Here is an 11,196-nt window from a genome sequence, read left to right on the forward strand (position 1 = left end):
CAGCATTAGAAAATCTCCGTTGCTAAGTTTGTACACACAAGCAAACATTTTCTGTTACAGAATAAATGTTTGGGTAATGTGAAAATATGTTTTCTCTCAAAGTTTGCATTTAAAACTTTAATATTTAGACACAAAAGATGTAAACCCTGCCTACAAGTAGAGGATTCCCCTATCTTCCTCCACTGGATACATATTCTACTGTTTAGTACTATATGCCTAGACTTTCCAAAAATTTCCAGGGGAGCTATGAACAGACACTGTAAATTTTATTTCATTCCTTTGAGCTGCTTTTTATATCCCTCCATCATATCTCAACAAGCAAATTAAGTTTAGTTGTGGCCAAGCCAGATTCCAGTACATAATAAATTCTGGCCCATCAATATAGATGTTGGTGACAGAAAAAGCATTTTGAAAAGAAAATAAATCCAACACTGAGCTCAGAAAAACAGCCAAAGATTTATATTTGCTTGATGTTCCTGCTTAAACCCCTGTTGCCAATTCCCCAATGGTATTCAGTTTCACTTGTACCTGCGTGAGCTGCGAACTCCTCTTGCTTGTCAGGCTGAACTTCCAGGGTTTCGCTTTCCTGGGGAATACTACACCTGAAAAAAGATGGAACCGTTAGTCCAGAGAACATTTTGTGTGTGCGCGCATGTGGTAGATGCACAGCAACCTATTCCTTTAGGTAAGGATCATTCAAACTTGCTCTTGGGACCCTGAACGACTCTGCCAAAGGGTAGATCAAACCCTGTCTCTCTTTTATTGTTACGCAGACAGCATGGGAATAGCTGGCCCACGGGTTGCGGTGGAGAGTTTTACTGTATGCACCAGCTACCAAATTCAAGCCTATGAAAAGAGGCAGGAACCTGTTTGGGGTGCGGTTTGGTGAACCACTAGAATTATCTCACTTTCGCATCCACTTTACGGATTCTGAGTTGTCTAGCAGTGTCCTTTTCACTCACTCCCATGCCTAGGTATCCAGAGCCCAAAATCTTCTCAGTATCTGGGGCGACCCAGCTAGATGAGTGGAGTATAAATAATAAATTATTTTTATTTTGCTTCCTATGTACCCACCTTTGCTTCAGAAGTGTCAATATTCTGCCCGTCACCCTCATATCATTATCCCAGGGAAGTTTACTTCCCTTCTTGGCTTCATTCTTTTGAGAGAGATCTACAACCCATTCATCCTGCAAGCTGAGATTTTGCAACTCAACTCTATTGCTATAGCATCCTATTAACTCTCTGCTTCTATAGCTCAATTTTGGCCCTAGCTCATAAATAACCCACTATCTCCCAAACCTTTTGTTCCTTCCCTCTCACTCCACACTTAACCCAGTTACCTTGTAATTCTACCTCCCTGGCCTGACCCTGCTGGCTCCATATCCTGCTTCAGCCTCTCAGCCAGCCCCTGCCCTTCTACTTCCAATCCTGACACAGCCTCGCCCTCCACATGCTGTGCCAGCCTCAGCGCCCTCTGTTCAACCTGCCCCAGAATGGAACTAGTCTTAACAGAACTCAATGGAATAGTATCAATGGGACTTTCAGCCACCTTCACTCCCTTCACATGCAAACCAGCTGGGCCTTCGCCCCACATTGCCCGCCTCATGGCATTGTACCTTTTAATTGCAATTCCCATTACCCCATCCCGCCAATCTTTCAACTCTTGCTTTCCTGTTAACAGGCCTGGACTTCGTCTCTCTGCCATAGAGTCAGGACTGTTTGCTTTTGAGCCACGAACTGTTACAGAGAGTCGAGACACTGTCTGCTTAGATCCCAACACGTCCTTCAGCCAGTGTACATTGGCTGATTGGCTTGTAAGCCCATACACCCTTCTTCCCATCCCAGACACAGGTGGCTCAGGACTTGGTCCTGCTGACTTTACTGCTCCCTGACCTGTCACCATCATGTTTATTCGTTCTTTTATTCCAGCCCGCAATGGCCCTAAAGCAAGTCCATGCCCGGACCCAAGGCCTGCAGTCCAACCAGAACCTGGTCGTATTGTCGAATAATCTTGTGTCAGTGGCCTACCAAGCCATGGCAAGTACATTCCTTCTGGATGTTGCCTTGCTCTGTCATCAACATCCTTGGCCAGTATCTCCAACTCCTTAACTATCTGTTCCTGCCTCGGGGGTTCTGCTGGGGTCTGATCAGATCCCTTTCCTGCTTCCTCCATCACAGGAACCTGATGAAAGCTCTCTATCCTGTTATCTGCCTCAGAGAAACATGACATCCCTTCCCGTCCAATTCTGTACCCCATCATAACCACCGGCTCACCTACTTTAACCCTAATTGCACGAGACCTCAATTCAGCTGATCGTGTCTCCCTCTGATCTAATTCACCCTTTCCCAGTTGCGTACGAGCCTCCTTAATCATTCCCTTTTGCTGAGCCATTGCTGTTAAACTGGTCACAATCAACCCTGGAGCCCTGTGCTCCAGCACTCCACGACGGAATCCAGATGAGCGTGTTGCCCCTTGATGTGGTACCAGTATTGGCCCTTGCCGTAATCCTGCCAACCCTGAAATTATTTTCCCCTTCAACTTGCGACGTTCCTCTTGACTTCCTATGGCAGTGCGCTGTGACAAATGTGATGAGAGCACTGAGGAACCTGATTTATTCAATTCAGCCACCTTCAGGCTTGGTTCCACTTGACCTTGAGCCAGGTTTGTATCAGATGCCAACCAAGTGACTCTGGTATCTTCTTCACTTGGTTTTGCCCTTTGACTCAATATCCCCTCCCTGGAAAGCACGCCTGCCATCTCCTGAGTTGGTCCTCCCAACTGTTCTTCTAATTCTGGGCTCCAAACTAATGTCTTCTCCTGAGAGGGTACCTTTCTTCCCATAGTACCTTGATGCTGCTCAGTCAACGCAATCTCACCTACACTTGTAACCTCCACTACTGGTCCCTGAAATGGTTCCACCAGCACCTTAGTATCACTCTGATCCCTGAATAATGCCTCTCTTATTTCTCGAGATTCCTCCCTAGTAACCCTCTCAGTTGAACCCAACTGCTTGGCTTCTCCCTGATCAAGTCCTACTTGCTCTTTTGTCTCCCTTTGTTCTGGTTCTGCTAGCTCTCCAACTTTCTCCTGACTAGTTCCTAGTTTCACCTCTTCTCCAGGCCCCATCTCCTGACTTTGCACAAGTTCTTCCTCCAGGCCTCCAGTTTCTTCTTGTGCTCCAGCTACTATCACTGGTGCTCCCACCGCCTCCTCCCTTCCTTCTTCCTGACCCACTGCACTCATCTTTTCTGTTTCCCTCTGAGCTGCTCCTATCACTTGCTCAGCCACATCAAGAGCCACGTGTATCATATCCTCCTTGACAGTCACCTCCTCAGTCTCTACCTGACTTGTCACTACCAAACCCTCCCCCTCAATAAATGCTACATCACTCTTTGAAGTTGCGACCTCTGCCTCCCTCTTATCTTCCCCTTCCTCCACTGTGGCTACCATACTGCCAATCTCACCCTGACTTATCCCAGCCAAATCCTCAACTTGCTTTTGATCTTCTACTGATTCCACATCTTTCTCTGCAGCCACCTCTTCTGCCTGCTTTTCATCTATTCTTGGTGATCCCTGATCCAGTGTTGATGCCATACTTTCTTTTTCAGTCTTACCCTCAACTTCTCCCTGACTTGCCCCCACCAAATGCTCAGCCTTCTCCTCAGCTGCACCTGCCTCTCCCTCAGCAATCACCAACTCTGACCCCCTCAGATCTTCTTGTAGGACTTCAGCTTTAACTTGATCCATTGATGGTGCCACCTCCTCTGGTTCTCCCCTGCTTGACTTCACCAAGTCTTCAACTTCCCCCCAACCCTCTGATGATGCCAAATCTCCTTCCACAATCATGCTTTCAGCCTCTCTCTGATCTACTCCAGATACCCTGTCTTCCCTTTCAATTTCCTCACCAAGTCCCTCCTCACTTGGTCCAACTGTCATCTCCGCCTCCCTCTTACCCAAAACTGGTTCCTCCTCTCCAGTCAACACCTCAATTTCCCCCTGACCTAGTCCTACCAACTCCTCCTCACCCCTTGCTAATATGGCATCTTCCTCTGCAGTGACTTCCTCTAGCTCTCTCTCATTTACATCTGGCACCTTCTCAGTTTCCTCATAGTCAATTGCAGGTGCCATATCCTCTTCCTTTCCAGTGACCTCTAGGATCTCCCCTTGACCCAGTCCTGACAACTCCTCCATTTCTCCATGATTATCTGTTGATTCACCTTCTTTCTCACTCTCTCCCACCTCCACAGACTCTGGCATCTTTTCAGCCTCCCCCACTGCCTCATCTTCCCTGACAGTTGCCTCAGCTTCCCTCTCTTCCAGTTCCATCAACTTTTCCTGTTCATCTCGCTTTTCAACCCTCTCTCCAGAATCTACATGGTCCTCTTCTACCAAATCCTCTTCTTTCCCGTGGTCCGGCCCTGACAACTCCTCAGTCCAATTTCCCCCCATTTCTAGAACCATTTCACCCTCTCCAAGCAGTGTTTCTTCCTCATGAATAAATTCCTGAGTCTCCTGCTGATCCATTTCTTTTCCAGTCTTCCCCTCAGCTTCCCTCTCGTCTGGGCTCCCAAAAACACTGGTTTCCTCCTGATTTGGTTCTCTTGACTCTTCAACTTCTTCTTTCTCTCTATTACTCTTAAGCTGAAGTTCCTCAAGAATCACTGTCTCCAACTCTTCTGCTTTTCTCAGATCTGGTTCAATAATTTCCTCAGCCTCTTCCCCAGACATTCCTAATGCCACTTCTCTTTTCAGTGCATCCTCAGCCACCCCCCTATCCAGTTCCGCTAAGGGTCCAAATGTATCCTGGTCTGGTTCCATCAACTCTCTAGTAGTTGGTGCTTCATGTTCTTTTTCAGCCTCCTCTTCTGCCTCTGAGTCTTTAGCCTCTCCCTGTCCCACACCTGTCTCTGGAAGCAATCCAGTTATCTTTCTCTCTGCCTCATTGGGAGGTCCTTCCACTGTGGTCTCTTCATTCACTACAGCCTCCTTTCCCTTCCTATCATCCTGAGCTTCAGCCTGCCCCTCCTCAGGCTCCATGACCACATTAACCTTTCACTTATTTCTGGTCTGGTTTCTTGCAAAACTTTGATGGTAACTGCAACCCCCTCCCAACTTTTCAAGTATTATCACTAGCCACCCAAACCCTAGAGCAGTGCAATGGCTCAAGTTCCAGATGATACCCTAATACCCTTTGAACTTGCCACCCTTTCGCAGAACCTTTGCGCCCCGCTAAAAATCAATCCTTGTACCCGCAATCCTGCATTTATTCATTCATTGCATCCTAATCGAAAGCGATTCCCCCTCTGACGCCTAGTTTCTTTCTTTTTCAGCACAAGTTAGATGCCCTTTGATTTCCCCCCACCCTTTAACCCCTTTGTCACCCTTTCCCTCCCACCTTTTCCCTTTGACCCCTTGACCCCGCCCCGGTTTCCCCCCAAACCCTCCCTCCCTCCCTCGCCCTCCCTCCCTAGTCCCCTGAGAATCCCCGCTCGCCCCTCCCCCACCCGCTGAGGAGTAGGCGGCCGTTGGTTGGTCGGTTTCGCGGCGCGCGAGGAAACGAGGTGACGGGGGGTGGGAGGAGGGCGATAGGTGAAGTAATAATAGGCCAGCATTGAGAGCGGCCGTTGGCTGGGTAAGCGCGTGCGGCTCCCACATTGGCTCCTTTCTCTTATTTCCCGCCCCGCCACACTCCATTAGTGCGCCCTCTATAGGCAGGGGAGGGAAATGACCGACGGGAGAGAGGAAGGGACGGGGGAGGTAAAAGGCCGCGCGCGCGCGCGACCCCCGGCAACCAGGCACACGCGCGCGCTCTTATCTGTTTCCTCACTTTTCCCTCCCGACTCGAAGCAGAGACTTGCACCCTTCCAGAGAGGTGGGTGTGAGCGAGAGGAGTAGAGCCCCGGCCGGTCCGCCATCTTACCTGGGTGGGAGGGGGGAGGAGTGAGGAGGGAGGGGAGGCGCCTCCTGCCCCGCCTCCTCCTGCCGCCGCCTCAGCCCCAGCGCCGCCGCCTCGGCCGGAGAGAATCCGCCGCCATCCGCGGCCCCCAGGCCTCTCCCGCGCGACTTCTCCCTTTGCGCGGCCTTCGCCGGTGCTCCTCGGCACGTCGCCCACCCCTCCCACCCGGATGCTGATCCCTAACCAGGCCCCGCCGAGCCAGACCCGACCCGCCGCGGCAAAATGGCGGCCGCCACCACCAAGCGCCAGGGCCAGCCCCTCCCTCCTCCCACCGCTCCCTCCACCCGCCGGCCTCGGCGCTCAAGTCTCGCGAGAGCTCGGGTAACGCGAAGGAGGGTGTGCGTGCGTGGAGAAAGAGAAAAGAAACTCAAACCCAAAGTGTCTCACAGGCGCGTCGCGCGGGAGGACGGCGTCCCGGCGAGAGGCCACGGGCCAGAAGAATTGCGGAAGACGGCGCTCTTCTCCCTCACAATCAGATAGAGCGGGATGCTGGACTGCGAACCCGCGGGGCGAGGGAAAGGCCATCGCGAGTGAAGGGCATGCTGGGAAATGGAGTCCTGGGGGATGCTGGGGGTTGGAGTCTCCCTCTCTCTTTCGGACGGAGGGAGGGAGGACTCGATTTGTCTTTCCTCAAAAATTCTTCCAATTGTTCGCTGGGCGGGCTGGCGCGACTATTCGAAGATGCTCAAAACAAGATGCACACCGTGCTTATGAATGGGAAGAGGCAGCTTTGGCTCGTGAAAACATGCACTTCCCCTAGGACTCGCAGGTACTTCGGATGCGACTTTGGAAGTCAGGAAAGTTTCAATGAATATTGTTTACATGGGAGGGTGCTCGCACCGTCGCGCAAAACGAGGTTGACAAGACGTTGTTGACAACATTTCGAGCTCATTTCAAAACTTCCAGTGCACTGACTTTACAGATCATAAATCTGCATTGGGAACTCCAGAGCTTCAATGAGTTCTGAGTTTGAAATCCTGATTTCTCCAAAGGGAACCAATTCTAAATTTTGACGTTAGATGCAAAAGTGGGCCTGGCTAACTTGGCAAAGGAAGGGGAAAGAACTCATTGGCACGTAAAGCAAATATGAAAGTTATTTCAAAACCAGTATTTTCATTTTAGATGTAGCATAGACCTTTTCATGTTCATGTGGTCGAGGCCATAAGCCTACACACACAGTTGGCAGCAAACCCTATTGAACTTAATAGATGTTACTTTTGAATAAACATTTTAGGTTCATGCTAAAGCCTTCAGCTACCTGCTTATAAACTCATTTTTACCTGCTCTTAACTATGTTTTTTATTACGGTATTTATTGCTTTGATAACTATAAGTCACAGTTAATTTCTAAATAAAATAAGGGGATGACGCTTACAAATATTTGCTCTTCTTCACTTCCATTCTAGATAGATGGTTCAGGATTCGGCCTGTCCAACAAACATAAAACAATGGGGACAGAGACAGACTATATAATGCAATGTCTACTTGACTTAATATGCGAGAGGCCTATATTCCAGTCCTACCTCTGCCATTGACTAATTGGCTGCAGTGGAAAAAACAAATACTAACGGCTAGCTAGGACACCCTCCCAATTATTCTGAGGATAAATCAAGTTAATGCTGCAGTCCTAAACACACAGGGATTTTTAGCAAAATTGTAGCTATATCGAGTACTAGCATCTTTGATCAAGCCAGTTTGTAATTGTGAATATATGGCAACTTTTAATTTATTTAAACCACTATTCTGTGTAGCAGGAATAGCTAACCTGCAGCCCACAGGATGTATCCAGCCCCCCGAGAGTCAGTGTGGTGTAGTGGTTAAGAGCGGTAGTCACGTAATCTGGGGAACCAGGTTCTCGTCTCCGCTCCTCCACATGCAACTGCTGGGTGACCTTGGGCCAGTCACACTTCTTTGAAGTCTCTCAGCCCCACTCACCTCACAGAGTGTTTGTTGTGGGGGAGGAAGGGAAAGGAGATTGTTAGCCGCTTTGAGACTCCTGAAGGGGAATGAAAGGCGGGATATCAAATCCAAACTCTTCTTCTTCTTCTCCCCAAGATTCCTCTGTATTTGTCATTTTTAAATTGTAAAAAAAACATTTTTATTAACTCCTTCCGTAGGTCCCACTGTCATAAGTGATGACAAGAGAGAGCGAGTGTCTGTCCGTCGTCGCCCCCCTCCTCACAAGTTATTAAAAAGGATGCATGAACCCATGGAAGTTTTGGACTTCTGGATTGGAGTGCTGCTTGGTAAGTTTGTGTGTGTGCTGTTTAAAAAAACCAGTTAAATCTAAACTGATAGCCATATAATGTTGCCTTACATTTAAGTCAAACTATAGGTCTAGCATGAGGGACGTGGGTGGCACTGTGGGTTAAATCACAGAGCCTAGGACTTGCTGATCAGAAGGTCGGCGGTTCGAATCCCCGTGACAGGGTGAGCTCCTGTTGCTCGGTTCCCACTCCTGCCCACCTAGCAGTTCGAAAGCACGTCAAAGTGCAAGTAGATAAATAGGTACCACTCCAGCGGGAAGGTAAATGGCGTTTCCGTGCGCTGCTCTGGTTTGCCAGAAGCGGCTTAGTCAGGCTGGCCACGTGACCCAGAAGCTGTACGCCAGCTCCCTCGGCCAATAAAGCGAGATGAGCGCCGCAACCCCAGAGTCGGCCACGACTGGACCTAATGGTCAGGGGTCCCTTTACCTTTACAGGTCTAGCATGACCTAAAGCATTAGGTTTTCTATCACTGCTGTACGTAGCTCCGCTTCTTGCAGACACAAATGCAAGCTTTGCTGATTGTGTTCTGGAACTAGATTCTTCTGTTCTTAAAACAATTCATTAAAATGCCTTCATCTGTGACATGTTTCTTTCAGATAACTTTTATTTTCATCATAAAAGGGAAAAAGCCACACATTCCATGAATGACATCCAGTTCTGAAGGAACAAATGGAAACATAGGTAGAAGAACTCCTGAGGATGTATTATGAGGACAACACCTAAGAAGGTTTTTACCAAGGGTTTATAAATTCATTTTCACTATACAATAAATTGTCATAGGATGGTATCCAATTTTAGTCACACATAGAACAAGGTCAGTTAAATCAATAGACCTAACTTGGGACTAGGTTGAAATCTGTGTTGGGGGTCTAGAAATCTCAGTGGATATTCAACCCGGAAATAATTTTTATCTTTTGTTATCAACACCACTGAGTTTAAAGAGGATGTACAGTTTAAGATGCAATACTTACTTGGGAGTAAGTCCCATTGAATTAGGACTGTAGTATTAGCAGCTTCAGGATGTTCGCATGGCAATTAAAAAAAACCGCAGCATTCCTATATGTGAGAACTACTTTCCAATGACAGCTATCATTTGGAAACCTCTTGCTTTAACTTTTTTCACAAGTATTACTTTTGAGACCAGAAATTATGTTATTGGGAATATTTTGGCAACATATTATGAAAGCAATATTTACTAAATAATCTACGTGTTACAGTGCACATTCTGATTACAAAATATGGGAAGAGTCAGTTTGCCTACTCTGAAGGACTGGCTCCCATTTGACAAAGGCCAGTTAACAGTAAAAATCACTTGCTATAAACTACTACAGGGATTCTGTTTTTTGGACAATTGGGAACCTTTTTTGATCTACCAGTTTTTTTAAAAAAAAATCATACAAAACAGCTCATCAAGAAGATTGGACATTAGAGATCCATCTCAGTCTTCTGGATAATTCTGTACCACCCCAAAGAGATCATGTATCTTTGTGTGTTAAAAATATAAAAATAAACCCATTTTTAAAAGTTGGGCGACACAATCCCAAATTAGATTGAAAACTGCAGGATTCCTGATTTCCTAAAAGCTTTTGCCACCCAATTCAATTTGTGAATTTGTAGACAGTGGAGTATAAAAGGCAAGAGTAAGGACTACTACACTTTTCCAATACTTCATGTTTCAGACCTGAGCCTCAGTCCAAACTGAACCAGGCATGTAGGTGGGGTTTTTTGTTTGTTTTTATGTATAAAAAATAAAAGTAACCTAGGATATAGCATTTGGCTAGTTGCACTCATTTCTGCAAAACTGATCCCTGCATCACCTCCTAGAACATGATAAAATCTCTAAATTTGTGGCTTGGCAGTGGAAAGAAACGTTCATTCTTATTAAGGTGGTTTTAAAAGAGATTTTGGATTCCAGTCATTGTCACTCCAGATTCTTTGCTCCCTCCTGGTTGGAAAGAGACAGCACCAAACATTTAGACTACTAGAAAGCAGAAAAGTACAAAGCAAACTTCACAGACAAGAAACTTTCAATTTTACCTACCTCTTCCATCCTATTCTTATCACAGAGATTAAAAAATTGCTGCAATGGAGAACTGTTGTGAAATACAAGTAGTATAAACCAAATTATATGTCACTTATGTAATCATGGCCATTCAGTGTTTAGTGAGAGTTCCCCCTTTTTTCCAAGGGATTGCAATGAACAATATGTGGCTTTTGAAGTGAGAATGGAGAAAAATAAGGGTGCAACCTGGTAGTAGTCCCAGCCAGGCTCGTTTCTGGCTGTAATGCCACATCTTTTATCACTTTCCCCCAGATTCTACCAAAGCTCAAACAGCCTATGGATTAAGGTAGGGTTACCATTTCCCAGAGACACTCCCCGGATTTACAAATCAGTCCCTATACAAAATTCATTGAAGTTGAAAAGTGTCTCCAGATTCATTGAAAAAATTCGTAACCTTACGTTAAAGAGTTGGAAGGGATGTGAAGCAAAACTCCAGAATCAGAGATCTCAGGCTGGTGATAGCCAGGGGATTTCCCCAATGACAACAATTCCACACTGCCAGCTTAGTTTTATAATATACCAGGACAGTACAGGATTTGGAGATGTCTGCCCCTTCTGTGTACTTTCTCAACATTAGGAAGTGTTTGTGGCAGAGGTGTCGAAGACTGACAACTACTGGTTTGAAAGCAGATTATGGACAGGTCCCTTGCCATAAGCAACCAGGCTACAAGCAGCATCAATGGCCTACTTACTCCTCCACTCTCATTTGGCATGATTTATCATACTAGGGCAACTCATAATAATGAGAATCCAGCCTTTGGGGTAAAAAGAGAAATCCTTAGGGCTTTTAGTGCTGCTTAGAGCAACAATCAAATCTAGCTCAGTGTTCAATAGTCACTAGCAAAGTGAGATACAGTGGTGCCCCGCAAGACGAATGCCTCGCAAGACGAAAAACCCGCTAGACGAAAGGG

The 11,196-nt window shown here is 46.8% G+C and overlaps 1 protein-coding gene and 1 long non-coding RNA gene across 7 annotated transcripts in view; one reads left to right on the top strand and one right to left on the bottom strand.

The window, feature by feature from the left end:
* The window catches only part of SRCAP (Snf2 related CREBBP activator protein), a 31,712-nt gene extending 25,597 nt beyond the window's left edge, over positions 1–6,115 (bottom strand). For 2 of the 4 annotated variants that reach the window (XM_081835126.1, XM_081835125.1), the window contains exons 1-2: positions 1,075–1,263; positions 529–602 (exon numbers count right to left, since the gene is read on the bottom strand). In XM_081835126.1, coding sequence (XP_081691252.1) covers positions 529–602; positions 1,075–1,115 — 115 coding nt within the window. In that variant the 5' untranslated portion in view covers positions 1,116–1,263. The other 2 variants (XM_081835127.1, XM_081835128.1) reach the window with 2 other exon arrangements.
* Positions 5,511–10,125, top strand: LOC309326531. 3 transcript variants are annotated; one of them, XR_014150317.1, is made up of 3 exons: positions 5,511–5,633; positions 8,074–8,202; positions 8,820–10,125. It is a non-coding gene; the product is annotated as an uncharacterized lncRNA (long non-coding RNA). The 3 variants fall into 3 exon arrangements; XR_014150318.1 differs by lacking the exon at positions 5,511–5,633 and adding an exon at positions 5,776–5,873; XR_014150319.1 differs by lacking the exon at positions 5,511–5,633 and adding an exon at positions 6,500–6,749.
* The last annotated feature ends 1,071 nt before the right edge of the window (positions 10,126–11,196 follow it).

The sequence above is a fragment of the Podarcis erhardii genome (genome assembly GCF_964252035.2).
Source record: "Podarcis erhardii genome assembly, chromosome: 13".
Taxonomy (NCBI): Eukaryota; Metazoa; Chordata; class Lepidosauria; order Squamata; family Lacertidae; genus Podarcis; species Podarcis erhardii.